Source organism: Falco rusticolus, chromosome 2, assembly GCF_015220075.1.
Source record: "Falco rusticolus isolate bFalRus1 chromosome 2, bFalRus1.pri, whole genome shotgun sequence".
Classification (NCBI taxonomy): domain Eukaryota; kingdom Metazoa; phylum Chordata; class Aves; order Falconiformes; family Falconidae; genus Falco; species Falco rusticolus.
This window is the reverse complement of record NC_051188.1, coordinates 65,259,172-65,280,741: the sequence shown is the minus strand read 5'-3', so window position 1 is coordinate 65,280,741 and position 21,570 is coordinate 65,259,172. Positions and strand designations below refer to the sequence as shown.

General features: G+C 40.9%; 1 protein-coding gene across 4 annotated transcripts in view; it reads left to right on the top strand.

Moving 5' to 3' along the window:
* RASA3 (RAS p21 protein activator 3) overlaps window positions 1–21,570 on the top strand; it is a 134,717-nt gene that overhangs the window by 71,590 nt on the left and 41,557 nt on the right. For all 4 annotated transcript variants that reach the window (XR_005102601.1, XR_005102602.1, XM_037377159.1 and 1 more), the window contains exon 5: window positions 4,535–4,611. Coding sequence is in view for 2 of the 4 variants with exons in the window: in XM_037377159.1 (XP_037233056.1) it covers window positions 4,535–4,611 (77 nt within the window). In the remaining 2 variants the exon portion in view is untranslated. The remainder of the gene's footprint in view (window positions 1–4,534; window positions 4,612–21,570) is intronic.

The window sequence follows — 21,570 nt, the reverse complement described above, 5'->3', positions numbered from 1 at the left end:
AGTGCTGTGTGAGCCCTGTGTATGAAGCTAATTGGCTTGATACTTAATACTCAAGCAAGTGGATTGTGTATTTTCTGGTTTTGTTTAAAATTAACAGTGAAGTCTTGCTCTTTTCCTTTGATGTTTTTAAAAAGGGAAAGATTTCTAAAAACTGTTCCCCAGTATCAAAAAGGATGGAGATCTGGTTGATAGTTCCTTAAGGATGTGATTTAAAAGATTTGGGTAGATTTGACTCCTATCTTTTGAACTTAGGCTCACTGTCAGTCTTTTGTGCATTTACTAGAGCCTCAGATATAGAGCACAGAGGTTCCTAGTGTTTGTCTGGTTTTTTTTTTTCATAAATCTTTCCCTGAAAAAAACAGATCACATCTGTTCTGAGTTAGATCAGATGTTGTATCTGAATCCACAGTCGCTGGATCATGTGGCGTGTGTCAGATTCCAGGCGAAAATGCGTGCACGTAACTGCACTCAGAAGTGGCTCCCTGTGGCGTCCTGGTAACTTTGCAAACACTGCCTCTGTGCCTCTGAGGGCCGCCACTTGTTCAAGATGCTAGAAGTGCTTCATGCCAGGATGGCAGAACTTCGTCATAAGAATAGCTTTAGGATAATCTATGGTCATGTGTTTTCTTTTCTCTTTCAACTTACTGTATTTAAAGTAAAGGGCAAATTTGCAACTCCTGGAAACATGATATAGGTAGGTAGCACTTGTATACTTGCTTTACAACTGTTTTCTGGTGTTTCAATGCATGGTAACTCCCAGTTGCATTCCAAGGAGAAATGAGGTCGTTGGAGACAGGCTTTTCCTGTGCCTATAAAAACAGGACTTTGAGTTTACTTTTTCTTTTCTTTGCAAGCTTATGACCATTTCAGTTTGTTTTTTAGATAACTGTGTGTGAAGTTCTCCCTGATACCCGTTAGTCTTACGAGAAAGTTAACAAAGACTGGAACTTGTTTCTGTTATTTTTCAGTAAAGGGGATATTTAACAAGCATAGTGTAAATTTATTTTTCCTTGGTAAGGTCCTTTAAGTTTTGCTTGTTACTGATTTCCTTTCAAATACTGTCTTACTTCCCTACAAGAAAGCCAGTCTACTGATGAATTTAAACAAGAACTGAAAAATGGGAGCCAGCTGGCCCCATTATGTGATATTAGATGTGATTAGGAAGGACGTACAACCTATGAACCCCCCATCCATATCAGCCAGAGTTTATGAAAAAGGAAGCGTTCATCAGTTGAGTTGGCACTGCTTCAGTATGTTCCTTGAAAAAGTCCTACTATTCCAAATGTGAAGATGCTAATGAGCATAGCTGCTTCTAGGAACATCCTGAAATGTTTTCTTAATGGAAATGTTTCTAGTAATTAATGCATTCTACTTCAAAATTGTCAAACCTCCAGCTTCTTCTCGTAAGTTTTTTTGCTGTGCTGAAGGGAAAGGCTTTATGGCCTGGGACTGATCCTAGACTCTATCCCTGGCTCCACAACAGAGATTCTGTCTGAGCAGGACCAAGCCACGGTGTTTCAGCTGTAAAACAGGGAGAAAATACTTTTAATCTTGCTGCATTATATGATCTTTGCTCCTTGTATGGGCTATCAGTAACTGTGCGCACCTAGTACAATTGGAAGCTATTGTTATCACAGTAGTCATTTTAATAATAAGAATATCAGTTTCTTTCATATAAACTGTCAGTAAATAAAGATACTGGCAACATTTTGTTTCTGTGGTACATCTAATCCAGTATAGTTTGATCTTCTGTTGATTAAATTAACTGCTGTTTTTATGATACTGATTTATTGCATAATTTTCTGTCTTCCCTTTGAAATTTGGAGTATCAGATATGTTTTAAACCCAACTAATGCCATTGCTCAGGAGTGAATTTATTCAGATATATCCTTATGTTTTGCTTAATGGTATAATTGATTGGGGAAAAAGCATTCTGTTCATGTAGGAGTTATATTTTCTGTGAATTAAGCCTGCAAGTATGTTACTGGAGCCTTATTTTAATGTATTTATGTATTTGAGTTTTTAACTGGAAGTAAGGACTTGTTCTGGGAATAATTGTAGGGCTGCCGGTCCCAGTGATCCCATGACCTCTGTTCTGCTGTCCAAAGCTTTGAGTCACTTTCTGAGCAGCTGACCATTTTCAAAGTCTTCACAAGAGAATAACGAGACGTGCAAGAAAAAATGGTTCTCAGTTCAAAAGAGGCAGCACTATGTTTTTGTGTTTAATGTTGCTGGGAAAATGTGCGAAGTACTGCTGACTCAAAAAGGTTTTTGGCAGCTTAATTTCTAAAATAGGGAGCTTCCATCTTACTCGGTCTGTGTGAGATCAAGCAAATGGTCACTGTAAGTGTGTTTGCATTCAGGTTCACCTAAGTGCATTTAAGCGTTCTTTCTTCCTGAGAGAGGTCAGTCTTGCCCTTTTTTAGGATCAGCAGAAGTATTTCTATAAAAACAGTTATCTTACCTTCTTGGTATTTTTCTACAAAGGGATGTTTTCTTTAGAGTTTCTAAATCTCTGTCCCTGTCTTAATTTCTTCCAAAACTTGTATTACTGTTGATTCCTCTAGTAAAGGCAGTAGGCAGGATATCAACAAAGATAGCAGCAGTGCTCTTTACGGGTTCATAATACAAATTTGTGGTACCACATGTGACCAGTGGAAGAGAGAACAGTGAAGAGCAGGAGAGACACAGTAAAACTAAAGCAAGAAAACTGCCCTGCTTAACCAGAATTCTTAGCTGGTTGTGTGCGTAGCCCTTGCTATGTGTAGGTACGATGGGCACTGCAGTGGTACTGAGCGTTAAAAGGTGGGTCTAGAAGTGCCCTTACACACGTGTGCAGAGAAATCCTTCTCTTATTCATGAGGACAGGCTTCAGTTTGGAAGAAATGGCAGATGTTGACATTTGCGGATACTGAGAGGTTGAAGGAGGGTACATGTCTTGCTGAAGCAGACATGAAGAATGAGGAGTTTGACAGGCAAATACAACATGTGTGGGTTTTGCACTGTTATTTGCTTTTATTATTTTGTTTAAAAAAATGGCTCCTGCCAGATGTCTTTTGCATCATTTTAGACTCCCACACATTTGGGTCCTTCCCTGTTCAAAATGCCAGTGAGCTGCTGCGATACCTCTGCAATATGGACTTCTATACAGCTTGGAGAAGTCTTCTTTCTCGATTTCTGGGTGAACACCAGTTATCATCTGCCACATGCACTTGAAAGGCCTGTATTGCAGCCCTCGGTCAGGAAAAAACTGCTACTGAGTCAGAATACTGAAGGTGTAAGTAGGTAATAGAGATTTCAGGCTCTTAATAGTGAAAGCACGAAGTGCAGGAAAGTGTGAAGCGTACATTCAAGATAGTGCAGAAAGTTGTTACTGCACTCCTTGCTCTGCTTTGGACTGCTTTCACCAGCTTTTGTCCAGACAAATCTGCTGTAGAGGAAGTAGATCTTGCAGCATGGATGCAGCTTGAGGCCAGGGTTTGATCCTCAGTCTCCTCTGTTACGCCGCATTAACGTTATCATAGAACAGGAGGTTGCTGTGACTAGTCAGAAGAGGTGGGTAAGTCTCTGGCAGGAGTTTTGGTCATGTGCAAAAAGAGGAAAGGTTGAATCTGGAAGATGCTATGAAAGGGGTGGCAACAAACTTTTGTATGAATTGAGGTAGATCTGAGTCAAAGATGACACCCACATTAGAGTTTTGACTAACTAGCAGGGTGGATTTTAGCATCCTTTGGTAAAAAGGGTGGAGGGGAGGTGGCTATGAAGGTGAATAACTCAATTTTGGCCATGATGATTTGCAGAAGATGATTGGGCAGTGCTGGCATGTCAAAATAGGTCAATAACAAAATGTATTTTGCATTTACTATATATATACTGTAAGGTGCTGAGTTTTTGCCGGTGGGAGTGGATGCTCACATTTCAAAATGTAATAGAGTTAATAGACGATTGCAGTATTTTCTTGGCTTATTCGAGCATAACATCTTGGACCGAGTCATAATAGAGTTAATGTGAAGGGTGAAGAGTTGAAGGCTGTGTAGTAGTAGATGCTATGAATGCTAGCGACATGGTTGAACTTTTTTTTAGCTGACTAATATAGTTTTACTGATACTTGTCTCAGTTTATTTTATAATTTTTATTTTTCTAATGTTTAAAACATGTAGGTGTTCATTTATAACACACTGCTGTGATTTCTTTTCAGTGACTGTGTTGCAGATCTTTGCTTAATATTTAAAATGCTAAATATAGATAAAGCTCCAACAGAATATTTTTGTGTCAGACCACAGACACTCCATATCCCTTAATTAGTAAAACATACATAGATGTGATAATGATGGGAATTATGCACTGGAAGTTAGTGAAATGGCTACTAATCTGGATTCTCTGGCAGTTGAAATACCTTGGCAATACAGCTATTAATCTTTAAACACCTCCTGGTATTACTTGCATTAACTGACTTGCTTTGTTTTAAGTTGGAATGGTGTGGCTGGCTATACATAAAACTAACTTTTCATATGGTGTCTTTGGTGTGTTTCAGGGAAAGGTCCACCTCGAGCTGAGACTGAGTGAAGTCATAACAGACACTGGTGTCGTCTGCCATAAGCTTGCAACACGGTAGGATTTGAAATGTAACTGCAGAGTTATGAGAAAAACACTGATTACAGGTAGTGTGCAGTGCTTCATTCATTTAAAAATATTGGAGGAATCAAAACATTGATTGGACATGGAAAGTTCTTAATCAGTGATATCCTTATGAATTTATAGGATGTGAGATCTTTTCATTTTCTCTTCTCACTCTCTCCGCATAATCTACATAATTTTCTTCCTAATAGTCTTAAATGTTAATAAATCACTTATCCAATTTAGTCATGGAATAAATACTAAAAAGACATCAAAGGATGTCTTCTGATTTGCTTTAAGGACCTTACCAGCTAAGCAGATTTGTAGCACAACTTGTCTGGTGACAGTGTTACAGAGCTGACTTAACAGAAGTCTGCCATCAGTTATTAAAGCAGTCTCAGAATCGGCCATCCAATCTCACTGAAACGAATTGAAACCTAGGAGCTGCAGGACTCAGGTGGGACTTAAGATTTCGCCTTCCTCTGAGGAGTCTGGAAGGCCATTGCTCTCTGACTACACCACAGTGGCAGAACTGATTGGCTTCTGTCAGGAATCTGCTTTGTATTCTCTGTCTTGCAGAAGAGCTGTCAAAATTGGAGTGTTGGCATCATACACTTCTAGCTATCTGGCAGTTGTGTCAATTGAAAAAAATGCTCTCTAGGAAAGTTCTGACCAGTCCTCTTTTCAGACTAGTATTTGACGTTGTTTTGTTACTGCCTTTGCTAAGGCTTTGTTAATAAACTGTCATATTAGTCTTTACACCTAGGACCTCTTAATAAATGCAGGTGAGCCACGTGGTTAACCTCCATCCTTCTAGGCACACTGTAGATAGCAGGATCTGCTGGGGTATGTGATCTTGCATGCCTGTGCATATCCCCTCTAGCCATCCAGGCCCTACCAGAGCTCTGTGAGTAGGTACATTTGAAACGTTTCTCTCTGCAGTCTGCTGTGATGAGGCAGAATGAATAAAGGGATAGTCTGGTGGAAGCTGCCGTGTAGGCTCTGAGCTCCAGTGAACTTATTAACCAGGCCGCAGTGCCACTGAACACAGCTGTACCTCTTTCAGAACAAAAGTTGCTATGTCAGTATAGCTGTGCACCACCTGGAGGGCCCAGCCTTCCTTTAACTACTACCTGAGGACTCTCGTTGTGTCATTTCCCATTGTGTAATTTGAGTATGACTGAGTGATGATGATCACACGCATTCTGAGAAACCAGAGACCTGCCTGCATCTACCAAGCTGTAGACTGGCATCTTTCGTTGAAGTGTTGTTTGTATTGCTATAGGTCCTAGGGCTTTGCAGGAGGGGGTGAAATAGAAAATGGGGAAAAGGCAGTTTCCTTTCTTTCTACTCCACTGTATCTCTGTTGTGTGAGAGTATGTGTGTGGGGCACACGGGACAGTGGGCTTATCACTAAGCTTGGACTGTCCTTGGAGCAGGCCTGGAGGATACTGTCTTTAGAGAGGGAAAGGGAGCACAGTTGTCCTGAGTACAAGTTTTGGGGTTTTTTTTCGCTTTGGCCTTTCTGGAAGTGTGTAGTGCACTCCTTAGTGAGGTGATACAGCCACAAAGGCCTCTCTGTCCATATCTCCCAAACCCTAATAGTGGGTTAAGACCCTGTGTCGTCTGGGACTCTGCAAACACAGATTTACTAGAACATCCTTCCACTCTGGCTGTGGTCTGTTTTGAATAGTTAGGTAGTATACTGAAGGACCTTCAGAAGCATTTACCTCGCTTTGTTTTGTTCTGCGAGAGTATGCCGTGTCAAAACCAGCTTTCTTTGAAAGGTTTTCTCTTCAGTTAAATGAGACCTGGTAACAGTATAGTACTAAGGGATTTTTCAGTGAAATTAGTGAAATGCTAGAAATGGGTGTCTGAAAAGGTCCTTCTTAAAATGTAATGCATGCAGCTTCTTGCTTCATGAAAAGCAGTAAGGCAATGACAACTTTAACAGTATGGCAGCATGCAGCATGTTTTTCTACCTTTCTATTCATTTGGTCAGACAGGTTTTAAATCTTTATTCAAATTTTTGTCTATACGGCCTTGATTTGAAGATTATTCCATTCACTTTCTACAATGCAGAGAAAATACTTAGATGAAGCATTCTGTAACCGTGAATTGCAAGGTATTGCTCAGTAAATAGAATGTATTAGCTGAAATGCTTAGGAAAATCCTGAGGGTTTAACCACTGAACCATAATGTTCAGAGTTTATCTTGATTTAGATCTTGGCTCTTAGAAACAAAACTTGAAATCAGAGCCCAAACAACCTTTTGTCTGTTGAAGTGATCTTGTTGATTATCATATTCTGTTCTGTAGCTGACCTGAACACTCTGTTTGGCTCTGGCTAGATTCCACAGCTATTTGTTATTTGAGTGGTAAGTGAGAGTAGAGCTTAGCAGTTTAGATAAGGGAATTGGGAAATAAAAATGTTTCTAGAGTATGTAGTTTTATTGGTGCAGGTTTTCATGGCAGTGTGTCTAATGAGAAAGAAAAAGGGAATGATGAAGAAAAAGGGGAATGGCTACGTCAGAGGCAGGGGGGAAGTACTTCAGAATGTAGTCCAGCATTTTCGGCATGCCGCAGTGTTTGCTTTAGGAAGGTATACAGCAAACTGCGGCTCTTAACTTTTTTCCACATGATCTCAAATGTCATTCAGGTTTGTTCATAGGTAGTTTGGTTCTAGTGCTTAGGTATCTAAGAGAAGAGTGTGGCAATTAAGCAATTACTAAACCACTAAGTGTCTGTGTAGCCAGAACTTGCCAGTGGTAAGAGCAGCAAAGGCAGGGGAGGCAGAACCTTTGTTATAGGTAGTACATGAGTGAAAAGCAGGGATGGGTGTATTAGGGCAATGAGCTTCCAACTGAGTTTTGTGAAGATAACTGATTTTTGCTATGGGATGGCTCGTGAAGTTGTTGCAGTGAGCAAGTAAGATGAGGCTGTAAAACCATGAGCAAGAACCTAGAATAGCTTCATCATGAATCTAATGCTTGTCTTGTGAACTTACTTGCCTTCCTTTTTTTAAGTTAAAAAAAAAACCCTCATTTTTTTTTAAATGGAACTTTTAGCTGCAAATAAAAACACTACCCTGCAAATAGTCTCATAGATATAATAGTTTAAACATTTTGGGTCTGCAAGGAGAACAAAAGCTGCTTCCAGTGAGCAGCTGTTTAAAAAATACCTTAGAGGCGCATGCTTTTTTAAGCCCCAGAATAGTGCTTGTTTTCAAAGACATGTATGGCTGGGTGAAGACTAGGTCTAATTAGGAAACTTTTTTACCTATCCAGGATATGAATAAAGACTAGTTTTCTTGCAAGCTTACCCACAGATCTTCACCAGTATGCCCTCTGAGACTGTTCGCATTGCTGCCACCTCTGCATTCTGGAAAGCCTCAAAAGCGGCTGGGACCTTGCTGAGCCAGCCTGCAGTCTCCTGGAGCACATTGTGAGCAGTTAGCTGGACAGGTGGATGGGAAAATTCATCTAAATGGAAGGGCAAATTATAATTTTTAAGTGCTGAGCTCTTGGACGTTTAGTAGTAGATTATTTTAAAATGCAAAAGGTATGTGAGCTTCCTTAGCCTCTGCAGAGGAAGCAAAAAAATCAGTTTAAAAACTGTTACCTAATAGCTTCTCCTTAGGAAGCATTCAATACTTTCATTTAGCCCTCAACTACTAACCTGTTGTGCTTCATCATAGCCCTTCAAAGGCCTTAGTCTGTGCCAGCTGCTACAGCACAATTTCTTGGACTGAATCTCTGTAAAAGAGGTTATAAGGGGAAGCATTAGTGGATTTAGATGTTACATTGACAGTACAGATGCAGATACCACACTCAGATTTCTTGTGTCCCCTGGCCAGGGGGGACAGTGTGTAGATACCACACTCAGACCTGTATCTCTCTGTTAGCCTCTGTAAGAGCCACAGTCCTCACTTTTGCACAGTTCTTCTGGGAACACTTTGCTACTTGCAGGCTCCTTCTGTGGAACTGCTGCGAAACCTGATGATCCGAGTGACTGCCTCAGACACAGTTGTCAGCTGTCTGTCTGTAAGTCTCTCGTGTCCCTGTTACAGGACTCAGGATGCGGGCTCTTGATGTGTCTTATGTTCATGTCATACAGAGAGCAGACCTACAGCCTGCTGTGCACAGACCTTTGCCCAAGTGCTTGTCAGATGGAAGACAACATATATGAATTTTGCAGCCCGATACCTTCATGTAACTGTGTTCGTGCTAACTACTGTTGTGCCGTATAGTGAGTCATCTTGAGTGCTGGGAAAAACTAAGTCTTAATTCGGTAGGTTTGGGCTTCTCCCCTCTCTGTCCCTCACTCACAAAAGATCTCATGTTGTCTTCCTCCATGCTCTTTACAGTCACCTTCCTGGCCCTCTGCACAGCCAGCTGCTGCTTATTGTGGCTATCAACATCTGGCCTCACCTTCCACTGGCTGTAAATCTCTTGTTTATCAAGTGATTTGTCACCTGCCAGAAAACTGTCTGTACTTTTATGAACATTTTAAGGTACTAAGGCCATGGAAAGAAGTGCTCAAGACTTCCAAGCTTCCTGCTGCTTATGTCCATACCCACCCCTTTGTGCTGACACATGGCTCCTGGCAGCTGCTTGAGCAGTGGTGTATTTTTATTTTTTTCCCCTCATGTTTTTCAAGCTGAACCAGGCCTTAATCCTGTGCATCCTAGAAACTGCACTACTCTTTCTCTGTAATGCAGAGGAAGGAAAATGAGCAGCAGTGACAAGGGAAAGATACTCTTTCTGAAGCTGTGCCAGGTTGAAGTGTTTGAACTGAGTCATGAATGGCGAGTGTGTACCTGTATTCTGTGATTATATCTGAAAAACAATGGCACATGCTTGTCCCTAAATTTTTTTCTGAGCCACCACTTTCCATATGCAGATATCCTTCCTGCTTCACAACAGAAGTACTCAGAAACGACCCCTAGACCTTTTGTAAACCTTTCCTCACCATCCTTAGAGCAGATGCTGTGCAGCACATTTGTGTTTAGCACAGAAAGGTGGTTCCCCAGAGGCTTTAAGGACTCTGGGCTGGTCTGTGTCTCATCTTGCAGAGCAACGTAAGCTCGGATCAGTAGATACATGCATTTGTATTTATTCAATGAAGAGGAGGGCTCCTGCAGATAGCTTTGGAGAAATCTGTAGGCTTCACCACAGTTAAGCTACCAGAGGCAACATTTAGAAGCAGTGTTCTGTATTTAGCAAGATGACATCTGACTTCCAGCATGCCTGAAGGAACAGACCAGTGAACTCCTGTTGAAAGTTAGTGTGAGCTGGGAGCCTGGCTCCCTGGTTTTCCTTCGAGAATTCCAGTATGTGTATGTAATTAGTCACATTTAAACGTCTGTATTTATTCAGTGTCCCCAGCTGCCTCTTCAAGTGTTGTCTTATGTCTTGCCTCTTAGGTTTAAAAAAGCTTGGAAACATCTGCTTTGGAGAGCTCCCCCTTCCCCCTGGCCCTTTTATTCTTCACCACCACCACCCCTCCACCCCCCAGCTAAATAGTAATGTATGTGCTTTAGTGGCCACTGCTGTCTTTCATATGTAGCAACACAGGTTCCCTGTAAGCAATTCATTAGTCTACAAATACATTAGTAATGCTAAAATTTTATTTGATAAACGAAGCATTTGTAGCTCTGGTGTGGGAGGTGTGCCTGCTCTGCATTAGTTTATGAATTAAACTTAAATATCGTCTGTCATGAGAGCTCTGCAAGATGTATTCTGACCATGTGGAACAAAGTTAAATGGGCTGTTCACAAGAGCAAGCAGGAAAGGAAACAATAAGTAGATATGACATCCCTAAGATAAACACTTCAGGGGTCACTAGAAGAACAGTGACTGACCTGTGGGCACAGAAGAGCTTTAAAAGCCATTCTGAAGAGGGAGTAAGGTGGAAGGTGTCATTTGTTAAGTGTGGGTAAAGCAGAAGGTCACTTCGTAGGGGTGGGAGTGCTGGGACTTGGTGACGGTTCCCCAGACTTCTGTGCCATGTGAATGGAGCACAGAGCATGCAGTGGGCAGTATCTGACCTTCTCTCTCATTGCTCGTATTATAGATTTGAATTCCCTTGTCCGTGAACTTTGCTGGAAAGTGGCGTGGGCAGCACATTGCTCGCAGGTTGGCAACCATTGGCCTAAATCAGTCAGACTTTATGTAAGTTTAAAATTCTCTTACACAACGTGATATTTCTAAGAAGGTAAATGATGCTCCATTTTGAAAAATATAGAGGGTCAGCCTCTTGCATCTTTCTGGCCACAGGTCATGAAGGGCAAAGCCAGCTGTATCACGTCTAGTCGGAAGGGCTGAGGTAATGGCCATTCCTGCTTGTGGATCAGCAGGCTGCATCCTAATATATGAGCAGGAGGAAAACATGATCCCATCTTGTCTGATGAAGGTTTGGTGGTCGCCTGTGATTGCATTTGGAGACACTTTGAAAAACTACAGGGGTGCAGCTGATTCTTCAATCGTGGAATATATTTAAATGCTTTTGTGTAAAACTAAAACGTACAGGCATCATCTTTGAGTCATCTGAAGATTTTCTTTTACTAATTAGCTTGTTTCCTGTTTTTCTTGTTTACATTGCAGCTAGTTTACTTTTCTGCAGATAGCTATCTTCATCAGATCCCAGGAACAGATAAAGGAACTGTCTAAAGGGTTGGATTAAAAAGATAACTTGGAAATGTGTGGCTATATTGTATCTATGATGCTGAAGACCAGATTTTGCCAGTTTTCTGCCATGACTCTGTCTCTGATGCTGATACAAGTGGGAAGTGGGAGTGCAGGAGGGGTAGCCAGCAAAGTTTTAGGTGATGCTTTTCTGTGCTGTTTTGTGATGTATTTTTTTCTGAATTCCATTTTAATGCAGAAAACACTGGGACCCATTAGCTTGATGGTCTTTCTTTAATTGCTTACAGTATTCTAGTTTTCTTTAATAGGTGGTATTGGGTGGACTGTGGTTACTTGTCGGTAGTGCAGAGCAGGGTTTACTTCTCTCTTGAGTGTGGTGTGCTATACTGCATTTTCCTCTTGGAAATTAGAGGTGGTGTTCTGCAAAAAAGTCAGCAGGAACCAGGAGGTACTCCCTCATGGAGGCAGTGTGCATCTGATGATGCTATGTTGTTACTATGTGAGACAGCAGCACTCAGTCTTGGGCTCCTTATGATATGTTGGCCTGGTGCGAGGCTGCAGCTCCTGTTGAATTTGGAAGTAGCCTGAGGCCAAAACTGGCAGCGGGTGTGCTTCCTGTGGTGTTACAGCTCTCAGTGCTCTTTGCCTGCATTGAAAATGGGTCCCTGAGCCACTCTGCCTCTTGGATTTGCTGTTTCCAGGTTTAGAGAACATACATTTATGTGTTGTATTAGAGAAGTTTCTGCTCTGTTGCAGAGACACACAGCATACAGCCAGCTTTGAACTCGCTTCAGGGTCAAATGAAGCTTATTTTCCTGTCTGAAATACAAGCTGAATCAGGGGAAAAAAAATTGGTATTGCTGACTACAAGCAGGCCAGTTTAACATATACATCAATCACATCACCTCACAGTATTTTGAAAAAATTTGACTTTTGTTTGCCTCTGGTAAGGAATGCTAATGAGGGCATAAAAGTGGTTTCAAGGCTTCATTTTCAATAAACTCATACGTCCATTAAAATATGTCACAACCTCCTTTCTCTGGAGAACATACCCTGCATCAAGCTGTGCGTTTTCCTACAGGATTGCATCTTGGTTGTGCTTTTAATCTTGTATGTGTTTCATAACAAGCTGGTGGGGGGAAGATTGCTCAGAGATTAAATCACATAGTATCTGATATTTTTATCATGTAATGCTGCAATATTGCAGGTTTTGAGGAGTAGGGAGGGGAAGAGAGAAGGGATGGATATGTGTATCTGTCCAAGGCTTTAGCATAGTGCATCAGGTTTTTTTCCTTCCTCCAGCTCTGGTTGCATTGAGGTAACACTGCCTGCCATCTACATGGTTCTCTCTCCTTTGCTTCTCCATTCCCACCAAAACTTCTGTTTACTGTTTTTCAGCCTAAATAAAGTTTAAATTGCTCACTCTCCATCAAACCTCCCCATTTCTATAAATATTCTCTCCTCCTGCTGTCAGATTTCCCACTAAATGAAGTTTCAGTTTCACCCTTGTTTGGTTTTGTAGTCAGTGTTTCTTCATTTCTTCTCTGTTTGTGAAATTCTTTGTTTACTCAAATCACCAACAAGAATCTTCTTGTCGGTAACCCTAATCAAGAGCAACTTCTTCAATTAGACCCTTTGACGGTTGACTTCCAGCAGAACATGTTTTCAAGTGCTCACCATTTTGAGATTGAATTGTCGTCACACAACCTTCTGGTATATATATAAAAACTGAATTTGTAACTCAAGACTGGACTGTAACTGTTCTGAGCCAGTCTGTTTCAACAGTAAGTTGTTTAAATAATGTGAGGGTACTTCCTGTTTTACACAGAGCAAACATAGCCTGGGATTATAAATGGAGGCAAGTTATTCAAGCATAGATCCTTTTGATAAATGACTTTTAACTTCTAAATGTGCTTGAGGTTACCATGTTAGGGTGGTTTGGGGGCATTAGAGAGCATTCCTGTAGTATCCCTATTTGTAAGAGATGCATGGATTTTGAGAACTCTGAATTGTTAGCACCTTGGATATGCTGACAGTACCCCAAATGTCTGCAGGTTTTACTTCACTGATGTCCTTCAATGGTGATCAGCTGGAGCAGTTCCATTATGTTTGAGGTAGGGCCCTAGGAAAAATTAGTTAGCTGTCTTGCAACATGACCTGTATCAAAAGGCTCTTTGAAGTACATGGTATTTAGCATAATACAAAGATAAATATATATACTGTTTCATTCTGAATGACTGCTGGAATTCCTGCAGCTTCTGTGGCAGGCACTATCCAAAACCAATGTAGGTGAAGCTTCTAAAGGAGCAATGTGATGGGACACAGCTTAATAAATGACACTTTTCTCTGCAAGATTTTTATCTATTGCTCCAAGAGCAACAATTGCCAAGGTGATACCTAGGTAGTAGAACAGGGGACATGAGGGAATGATAGGAATAGGGGAAGCTGGTGGGTAAAGAGGAAGGCGTGAGGCCCCAGGTGTTAAGTGGGGGCTTTTTTACAAGTATGAGAGTGAAGATGTGGTACGCAAGGCATAAGAAACACCCTTCACTAACTCCATTGTTCACAGAACTATTTGTTGAGAGGAAGTTAATGCAAGAAGTCTGACGGTGCAATGTGGCAATAATGAGAAAGTATCTCTTTCCCTGCTCCATCCAGATGAGCTAGAAATCATGTTCATGTTTCTGGGTATATTATCGTACTGTGAGTGCAACTGGTTATGTACTATGACTGAGTTCTTCCCAGAGTCCGCAGTGCTAAAATCACTTGATGTCTACTGTACACCATACCCTACCTTCTTGGTGTAAAACCTTTGACTTCGATGCCATTTTCTGGCAGTAAGAGTTGATTGTGAAATATTTCATCTGTGTTATGTATTGTAACATACAAAGCACTTGTGAGTGGGAAAGATTTAAAGTCTTTTAATATACATTTTTAATTTAATAACACTTTGAGATCAGTCATTTTCACTGTCCCACTGTTTTCCTTTCTGCTGTACAAGGTAGTTTGCTAGTTCCTCCATTAATCATTTTGTTCTGTCAAATACAAAGAGAAGAGGGAAATATTTTGAAAGAAAATGCAAGATATCATTCTAACAAGCACAGAAATTGGCAAGGAGGCTGTGCTTTTGGAAGCAGTAGTGTCTGCAATTAATTTTAATTCATTTTACAGTTGACTTGCTTCCAAGCTGATGGTTTTGTAATAATTTCATACAGGCTTCAAACAGAAGCAAGAATTCAGCTAGATTGTGTACAGCTGCAGATGTACTGTGGCTGCACATGGTGTTACCCTTTTAGTTGTTTGGCAGTCATTGCCGAATTGTCCCGTTTCCCGCCCCGCCACCTTAAATGTCATGTTGGTAAGAGGTGGCACAGTGCAACAGCTGACTTGCTGTTCATGTACTGCAGAGTCAAAGGCTACAGAGAATTGCTGAACTGCCCTTTCCTTCATGGGGGCATCCAGTGGTGCTTTCTTCTCTACACAGCCATTGGATTTAACAAAATTCGTGGAACTGGATTATCTTTCGAGATCTCTACCACTTTTTAAAATTTTGTGGAAATCACCAACTGATTCAAAAAAATGTTCAGTGGGAGATAGATGGCCAGATGTAGACAGAAAGCATTTTCTATAAGCCTGTATCTTTAGGACACCAGGCTAAAAAGGATGCTGTTAAACTCAAAAGGGGTCATAGAAGAGCTACAGGAAGAATTGAAGAGCTAGTAAGTGTGTCTGACAGTAAGCAAGTGTTTCATTTGTGCAAGAAAAACTTAAAAGTGATGAAACCACACTATGCACGGTATTCAAAGAGTCCTTCTGATTGTATGGTTACTTATTCTTACTACAGTGATACTCAATGGTTAGAAGGTAAAGACTAATCTAGTGGGAAACAAGTAGTAACACGGGGGTTTTTTGTTTGGTTGGTTTTTTAATTGGAGTCACGATCATTAATCAGTGAACAGCTTTCTGTAGAACACTGTAAAGATGTTTTGATCATTGTGAATCCTTTGAGTTAAGCCTTGATTTCTTTCAAGAAGGTGCTCTGGCGGTGCAGTAGACATCATGAACTCGTTGCACAACTTGACTAGGTGAGAGCTTTCATTACTGTCTTGAAAGAGGCCAGACTGTCATCCCAATGATCCCTTTTGGTCCCAAAATAAAAGGAGAAACTTAATGCAAGTATAAACTGTTTGTGCAATAACTGGAATTACAAAGCTGGTGTGGGCTACTAATTACGTCTGGTTATACCAGAATGCCTACCTGACCATGCCCTGATTTGCATCTTGTTTTTCTCTAAGAAGATCTAAAGTGACAAGACACTAAAAACTTTTTTTAAAGAGTGCTTACTTTGCATTGTTTTTCATCACCAGGTATCTTAGTGCTTAACCACCACTTTCTAAAGCAGAGCCACCTTTAGATGGGTTTGATAGGTTTTAGCTGAACCTAGGACATGACTGACCTTTCAGGGTGGAAAGTAAGATGGGACAGTGTGCCAGCAGAAACTGTTCACAATATGTGTAATGCTTTGCTCCTGGTAGGGTACTAGGTTTACCATTCTGATGTGTTGTTATTGTGCAGGAAATCTCACCCGGTGCTTTATCCCATGCAGCTGGTTAAGGTATTTTGTCTTCCATTAAAAGTCTGTGCCTTCCTGTCCAGGCACCTTCTGGGTATTGCTCTGTGATGACTCAGTAGTAGACCATCACTCAGAAAAGCCTAAATCATGTAATGTTTTGTTGTGGGTTTTTTTTCTGAAACACTGCCTATAAGACATTATGTCGGTATGTTTTTAGAGGAGAAAGCATCAAGCAGGTTCATTCCAGCTGGCTATTTTCCTAAGGTCTTAAAAATTGTGGAGAGTCTTAGGAATCTGGTGCTTCACAGTTGTGCTGTGGCAGAGGATGATGCTTTGTTAAGAAGGTTTCACAGCTAATGGAAGGTTTTGTCTGCAGGACCCACTTTTTTTGGTGTTCCCACAGTATGGCCCCAAAACATCCTTCCTGCAATTTCTGTGTTACATTCTCAGTGCGATCCTCTCTAGGCATGGAACACTGTAGCATGTCTCCAAGAGAGATGGTCTCTTTCTCTGCTGGAACTTCTAAGGGAAAGACTACAGCAGGAGCCAAGGGCACCAATAGTCATAAGAGTATGCCCAGTACTGATAAGAAGAAAGGAGAGCAATTGATGGATGAAAGTGTTACACTAGCTCTGAAAAGCTGAACAGGTATCGACTTACATGTGAGATGTTTCAGTCCGCACTTCAGTAATTTTAGCATAATCAAGTGTCACAATGAGGTAAGTGGCCTTGTAGGGCCAGAGGAATGATTCAAAGTGGGCAAGTCACCATCCTGTGGCAGCTGTTTTTTGAATTAATGGTTTATGAATCCTGTTTGGTATCTCCTCTTGCCAAGTCAGAGACATTGGGGAGGATTTTTCAGTTAATTTCATGGAAAAGTGTATTACAAAATATGCTTTTTGATGCCTATGTTTGTGCTTCTTGAAATGAGTAGCTTGCTCTGTCTCAGTGTAAAAAATTTGGGAAGATGAAACTTAACAAGCCTGATCTGTATGTTGCTGTTTGGTTAACTAAAGAAGACTCCACAGTTCTGCTTCCTGCCTTTCACAAGGTTGGTGTATCTGAATGCTGATTTGGATTGAACATTTGTGTACTTAGTTTTTTAATAAAAAATAGTTTATGAGGCTATGCCTTGATTTTGCTGTTAAATGCCATACTATGTATGACATAGTATCATACTATGGGATTTTTTGTAATTCTTTTTTAACTTCCCCTGCTTGGCTACTGCATTATCTGTAACCACAGTGAAATATGTTAACATCTTTTTAGTTATGTAAATCTAGACAGCATCAAGTTAGGAATATTACTTCTTGAATTCTAGTTGGAGGGCATTTTTATGTTAACTGTGACACAATTTTTGCAACCGTAGCCCAGTTCTCTTATCAAAATGAAATCAGTGCATCAGTGTTACTTTGGGACTCAGTTGTCAACTTAACTGCCATCAGGTTTCAGTAGGGGTGATGAATCAGCTTAATTTGTTTTCCTTAATGAAAGTACCACATGTGTAGGAAAGATCACTGCCCTTTAATAATGTTTTGTTAATCAAGATCCCAGATCATCTGATTATTCACATAAACCAAAAGTTGTTCCGAGTTGTTTCAAGTTGTGTTTTTAAAGCATTAGAAGTTCCACCTACCTCAGGTGTGCCAAGGCATGCCCAATGCACAAGGTTGTAGCCTCCATGTAGTGGTTGAAGGCACTTTTGGTCGTTTTATATATATATATAATTACTTCTTTTTAAAATATGACCTATTTTTTGGTGGTTTATTTTTGTTTGGTGGTTTTTTTTCATTTAGAAAGGTAAATTTGCTACTATAATGTATCTAATTGAATATATGATGTGAGAATCTATGTGAAAGAGTCTTCAAGGATTTATTTAGTAGAGAAATCATTATACTTAGACTGGGTAGGGGTGAGAAGAAGCTGGCTGAGTTTTCATTCTGTGGTGCCAAAGCTCTTACTAAACCATGTCATTCCCTTGCCTTCCCTTCCTGTGTGCGCCCCCATCACCCAGAAGTTGTTGAGATTTGATCCAGACTCTCTGCTGATGCATTCCCTTGGCCCAAGAGTTCTGGTTTATTGTGCCCTGTGGTTCAAGTATGTTGTAGCATGAGGTTTAGATGCTTTCCTCCAATCTGCTGTACTTCATGTTCTCCCAGTTGTTACAGATGTCTGTCTGTTCAGGTCGCTTACCAGCATGTCCGATTTTTTATTTAAAATATTGCAATCTATGGCCAGCCTGGGATAGTTGTTTGCCTTGGCTATACTCAGCACTTGGGAGGAAACTCTTACTCACCAGGTACGTAGGAAACCCCTAGGTAAGACATGCTGCTTCTGTTTTGCTGTTTTATTTCTTATAGTTGAATACCCACACCCCACTCCCCTCCAGGGTGCCTTATTTCCTCCTCTCTGTAATAAGTTCTTTAAAACTTCTGCTTTTAGTCTCTTCCTCTCTTACCTTGTACTTACTTCATAATCAGTTCCCTGCCAGTAGGCTCAAAAGCTTTTCCTTTGGGTGATTTTGTGGTAACTTTTGCCATGCCAAGTATCACGCTCAGTCTTTGGGATGAATTTCAGACATTCCAAAACTAGCTTCCTCATGCTGTCATCCTTCTTGTCATATGGCTATCAATCTACTGACAGTTGTAGATGCTTGTGGCCCTCTCTGGCTGGCAGAGGGGAGAAGTCAGGACGTGCTCATGCAGCCTATTTTGTTTGCTTATGTGCTCATGCATGTATACAGTGATGTGCAGGCACTGCCTGAAGAGGAGGGATTGTATTGTGTGCAGGCAGCTCTGTCCTGGGAGCGGGTTAAACTTGGACAGGCCTCAAGTCGGAGATTGTTGCATTTTGTTTTCCATAAGCCCTGTATATCCCATAAAGCACACTGTGCGTCTTCTGGAGACTGACCTGTGTTTCCAAGCAAAATAAAAGAACATGGGTGATATTTGTGTCACAGGCTGGCGTCCTGCCGTAACAGCCTTTCTGTGTCTGACTCCCATGCTGCTGCCTTTTGGTCTTTGGTCTTCTTTTCTTTCCTTATCTGCCTGTGCAGACGGTATCTCACTGCTTCCATTTAATATTGCTGTAGGCCACAGTCAGCTCAGCTAAAGCTGCTGTCTAGGCTCTAATTGTTTGCTGCATATTGTAATTGTTGTCATTTTGTGCTTCACTCCTCTTGCATGCCTCACCACACTGCTTTAACAGGAATGCTTCTGCAGCTGCCTTGGTATGTTGTTGACCCATTCCTTGGCTTCCTGCCATACAACATCAAATTCAAGTTTCTTCACTTTCCCTACAAAAGCCAGTATAGTACTCCCACTAAGCAAACATACCCTTTCCTGACTGTACCTCTTCTTTTGTGTTGCTACTCCCTTGCAATTTTTACATGCTTCTTGCTTTTCTGCAATTTGTATTTGTGTCTTCTGCCTTCTCTGAAAATCAGTGCGCTAGAAATAACTCCATCCCCTTACTTACCCTTTCTCTTTACTCTCCCGTCATTCAGTTATCGCTCCCTGTTAATAACTGGGGTTGCAAGCTTGAGACCAAGGCAGGAAGAAATGATGATGTCAGTGCCAGTAATAGTCATTAAATCAGTGCAGTTCAAAATTTAGCAAGCTTGTGTCATTATTCAAGGCCTCAGGGCACTGTCACAGAAGATATTTTAACTATTTTTTATATTAACCTAACTAAAAACTTTCTGAAGTGGCTTTTAGGAAGCTTGCAACTCTTCTGTAATTGACTCGTAAACTGGCTTAACTGCTAATGGATTAATTCCTTGTCCTTTGAGAACAGGATGGCTGACACCCACTTTTTAGTCTGTTCTCTTTATTTAGTACGTAATACAGATGGTACACTGTAAATGTGTGTTTTAAAAAGTCTTTCTAGAGCTGATATTGAGAAGCAAATTGGATGTTTTGAACTGTAGCATGGAGGACAGCTTTTGTATTAATAGCAGAAAAAAGTCCATGTGATACTTAAGTAAGAAATGTTTAGATGTATACTGACATGAGAAAATTTTGCAGTTTATTTGAAGCGATAGTGGTTTCAGGGATGTGTATGTATTGACAGTGTTTCTTCCTTACATTTAATGAAACACTTTTTGCATTGTCTGTAGTTTTACTGTTATACCTCTAATATTATTTGATTTAGATTGGAGAAGCAGGGGCTGTGGTCATTAGCGTTTGTTTGTTTTCTACAACTAATTAGTGGTTGGCTTTGTATGAATAGTTGTTCCTGTTTTGCTATAAAATACCTTCAGTAAATATCTGGGAAAGAAATTGTTGCTCAAACTCAAACATGAACATTCAATTCCTCTTCCTCTGCTCTGTCTGAAGGAAATCACCATTAACAGCCTTGTGTTAAGAATTGTGTGCGTGACAGCAATGTTGCACATACAGAGCTTTCCAGTTAAGACCAAAAGCTAATCTGGGTGCTGCGTGAGGCTGCAAGAACTGATGTAGGTCAGCTCAGGAAGGAACCTATGTTCAGGGTAGTGTGAGTTTAAGAACATATTTAAATATTTTGCTGGAGTGCAAGTATTCTGAACTTAACTGGGAGTGAGCAAGAAAAGGCAGTACTTACGTGAGGTTGCAGCTGTAATCTCAAGAGTTTCAAGGTTTCTGTTGCGCTTTTGGTGTGGAGGCTTTGGAGGGTACTTTAAAGAGAAAAATCAGAATAGTTGCCTGCACAGCCTGTTTGTCTGATCTGCATAAGCTCTATCCAGATTTCAGAAGCCAGAATGGGGGTGGTTTTGAGCATGTAATGTACCTTGTATATAAATGTTTCAGCACCAAATACTGTACAGCCTTTATTTTAAGGGGATACACATTGCATGAAATGCTGGTCCCAGGTGAAGTTGTGACATTTGTTTGAATGAGGCAGGATTTCGGTCAGTGCCATGGATCTTTGTGGTAAAGGGAAATGTCATGTGAAGGGGGGGAGAAGTAACTCCAGTTAAGTATTAAGCCTTTCAGAGGTTAAGGGGGTGGCAAGGGTTTTCTTTTTGTAAGCCAGAACATGCCTGCTCACAAAAAAACCACCACCAACACCAAAAAACCACCCAAAAACCCCAAACCCAAAAGGAGTAGCATATCGTGCAAAGAGGTTAGGGTACTGCTGGAGTTCCTAAAGGAGAGTGGTTTTCCTGGAGGGGCAGTAGAAGAGATGGAAGGATAGATTGGAGAGCAGCAGTGTGGCTGAGGATTGGATAAGGCCTAGTGTCAGGTTTCCTGGAGAGATGAAAAAAGGTAGTGGGGAAATGCTTGAAAAATCATGATGATAAATGAAGCATTGATTTTATTTTGTTCAGTACGGCTATATCTACTTGCACATTGTTCCATCCTTTCCTTTCCCTGATTCATTATACCAGGCGTGGTCAGCGATCACCAGACACTACACTGCTGTAATATTTTATGTCCGAGTGGGACATAAGATGAAGGTGAACCAGGGCACGTCACTGTGGACAATTCCCAGTGTGTTAGAACTGCTCTCAGAGGAAACTGGTCTGCTCCCAGTACAAAAAGCATGCAGGTGAGAAGAATAGTAGGAAATTTTGTTTTGGTACAAGTAGATCACTTCCAAAAGTCAAGGAATAGGTACTTTTGAAATCTGCTTTTACTAGAGTTCACTTACTGGGACTGGGCATGATCCTTTGGCTTCACTTGTTCATTCTGAGGACAAGGGCTTGACTCAATATATGCTTGCAGTATTACTAGCTTCCTTATTCCCTGGGG